The sequence below is a fragment of the Limulus polyphemus genome, unplaced genomic scaffold, assembly GCF_000517525.1.
Source record: "Limulus polyphemus unplaced genomic scaffold, Limulus_polyphemus-2.1.2 Scaffold1753, whole genome shotgun sequence".
NCBI lineage: Eukaryota > Metazoa > Arthropoda > Merostomata > Xiphosura > Limulidae > Limulus > Limulus polyphemus.
The window spans coordinates 236,658-239,874 of record NW_013667363.1 but is presented as its reverse complement, the minus strand read 5'-3'; the positions used below and the strand labels follow the sequence as shown (position 1 = coordinate 239,874).

At 32.8% G+C, this 3,217-nt stretch overlaps 1 protein-coding gene across 3 annotated transcripts in view; it reads left to right on the top strand.

The window, feature by feature from the left end:
- Positions 1–174: 174 nt before the first annotated feature.
- The window catches only part of LOC106464830, a 39,990-nt gene continuing 36,947 nt past the window's right edge, over positions 175–3,217 (top strand). For all 3 annotated transcript variants that reach the window (XM_022392632.1, XM_022392631.1, XM_022392630.1), the window contains exon 1: positions 175–290. In XM_022392632.1, the coding sequence (XP_022248340.1) occupies positions 276–290 (15 nt within the window). In that variant the 5' untranslated portion in view covers positions 175–275. The remainder of the gene's footprint in view (positions 291–3,217) is intronic.

Genomic DNA, 3,217 nt, shown 5'->3' with positions numbered 1-3,217 from the left:
TCCATAGAATAGTTCTTCTTGTTCTAATAATTCAACTACATCAGTCGTGTTAGGATGCTATCAAATTAACGTAGTTCGTGCTCTAAGGTACTATTTACAAACAACCCTTTCATAATATATTACTAGTAAGTTGAACTATGTAAGATTAATATTATATACACCGTTTAAACTTGTCCAAGTCTAAAGAAACATATTTACCAATCCGTCAACCTATATTTGACTGTCCACCAGAAGTTAGCGCCACTGTCTTGAGGAAACTTTACTGACCAATAGTGATGTCCATCAAAAAGGTTAGTTCAGAATCTAGTTCAAAACTATTTACCGATATTGTTGACCTATATGTGATTGTCCACTTAATGGTGTCCATCAAAAAAGCCTAGTTCAATTTGCGAAACGTTGTGAAATCACAGCGTTACACGATAGTTAGCTCATTAGCTTCATATTTGCTTTATTATTGCTATTAATATGGAGAATAATGGATTAGAGGTTCCAAACACACCAAAGCGCCAAATAAAAGCCGTTGAATCTTAGAATATATTGAAGAATTTCAACCTGAAGATCTAGATAAGGCTTGTAATCTCTCGCCAAAAAAATCTTGTTGGTTTGACTCTTTTGGTCGTATGTTTCAATATAATTTTTTTAATAAGCTTCAAAGAAAGAAATATAGAAATGGCGCCAAATAAAAGCCGTTGAATCTTAGAACATATTAACGAATTTCAACCTGAAAATCTAGATAAGGCTTGTAATCTCTCGCAAAAAATATCTTGTTGGTTTGACTCTTTTGGTCGTATGTTTCTATATAAATTTTCTTAATAAATTTCAAAGAAAGAAATATAGAAATTGTGTCATGATTTTCTGAGAAATATCGGACTTTCATAATTCCCAAGTACAAAATACCTTACCAGTGTAATAAGTCCCAAGAAATCATCTAATATATTATGATAATAATTCGAATATTTATGTCGAAACTCTTAAAAAACTAACGAGCTGAATGTATTTCTTTCTAGGAGCCCTGTAATTATAATGTTCATGGACGTTTCTTCGAACGTTAATTGATTAATTTCTTGTTCCTCAACTTTGAAAGTGTCCCAAAACCACTTTTTCATACGTTTTCAATGGTAGAAAGCTATGAAGGTTTAAATAATGGTGCATAATGGCTTAAATCAAGAAAGCGTTTCGATTCGATGAAATGCATATGGTGTTTTATTATTTAAACATTCTGCATTAATTAGTAAATAGATTCGATGTTATGTTTGTTTGTTTGTAATTATGCACAAAGCTACACAAGGGCTATCCGTGCTCTGCCCACCACGGGTATCGAAACCCGGTTTCTAGCGTTGTAAGTCCGCAGACATACCGCTGTGCCACTGGGGGGCTCGATGTTATGCAACATTCGTTAAGTGGAATAGTAAAATGATTAATTTCTAAACTGTCTAAATAATTACACATATATCAAATTATACAGAAATGATATTTTAAAATAATAATAAGTAATAATTGTAACCAAAGTATGATGTCGGAATGATATTCTTATAATGAAGAATGTTTCTTATGCTAAAAACTGGTTTTAAACTTGTTAACTTTCAATGCGTAAAAGTTATTTGTAAGTTAACCTTGCAAGTCGAAGTGTTAGCCCAATCTTAAATAACACATGCGTGTGTGGTATGCTATTTTGTATGTTTACTTTATTATATTCGTTCTTTTGTATTTCAGTATGATTGATTGGCATTGATACTTCAAGTTTTAAAATGTTTGTTTGATCGCGATCTCGGTGCTAAGTCTTCCAAGTTTTAAAATACATTTATTTGAACATGATCTTGGTGCTAAGTTTCCAGCTTTACCATTTTTTGTTTGATCGTGATCTTGGTGTCAAGTCTTTCAAGTTTTAAGATACGTTTATTTGAACATGATCTTGGTGCTAAGTTCCCAGCTTTAACATTTTTTGTTTGATCGCGATCTTGGTGTCAAGTCTTTCAAGTTTTAAGATACGTTTATTTGAACATGATCTTGGTGCTAAGTTCCCAGCTTTACCATTTTTTGTTTGATCGTGATCTTGGTGTCAAGTCTTCCAAGTTTTAAGATACGTTTATTTGAACATGATCTTGGTGCTAAGTTCCCAGCTTTAACATTTTTTGTTTGATCGTGATCTTGGTGTCAAATCTTTCAAGCTTTAAAACGCTTCTTTGATCATGATCTTGATGCTAATCCGTTCAAGATTTAAAATATGTATTTAATCGTTGTCTTGGGGCTGAGTCTTACAAGTTTTAACATTTTAAATGATCAGTGACTAGATTACATGCAATTGGTCTGAATTTTTTATTAGAACCTGAGCACCAGTCTGCTGAAACACTGTGTTTAATCCTTCTAATCTCCGAGCCAAGCTTATTTTAAGTTAAATCGTTCAGATTAACTGGATTGTTAACACTGAGTAATACTGATGAAGCGTCTTTTTTATCTATACGTTTTAAGACAAAATAATCTCATATAAACGTGCTCCTTACCATCGTAAGTAACATATTGAGTAAAAACGTATTTTATTTTATTTACTCTTTATAAGCTTCATTTTGTCTGGTTTCGACTAAACCCTTACATCCCATTTGTGAAATTAATAAAATAAAAATAAACCCATGTTTAATACGTGGGAAAAGAGGGATGGTAGGTGTATTATACTTTTGTAGTGTGTGAGTAACGTTCTTCGATAGAACATATCTCATATAATATTTATTTTCTGGAAGAAACTGAATAACAACTGACGTAGTTTGCATCTGCTTGGTGGACTTTAGGTGTCTATCGATAACTACACGTAATGTTTATCGTATTTTAGAAAATGGCAAACTACTGTAATTCACGTGAAATACACTCTGTTTGGTGGACTGTAGGTGTCTATCGATAACTACACGTAATGTTTATCGTATTTTAGAAAATGGCAAACTACTGTAATTCACATGAAATAAACTCTGCTTGGTGGACTGAAGGTGTCTATCGATAACTACACGTAATGTTTATCGTATTTTAGAAAATGGCAAACTACTGTAATTCACGTGAAATATACTCTGCTTGGTGGACTGCGATAAACATTACGTGTAGTTATCGATAGACACCTGCAGTCCACCAAGCAGAGTATATTTCACGTGAATTACAGTAGTTTGCCATTTTCTAAAATACGATAAACATTACGTGTAGTTATCGATAGACACCTGCAGTCCACCAAGCAGAG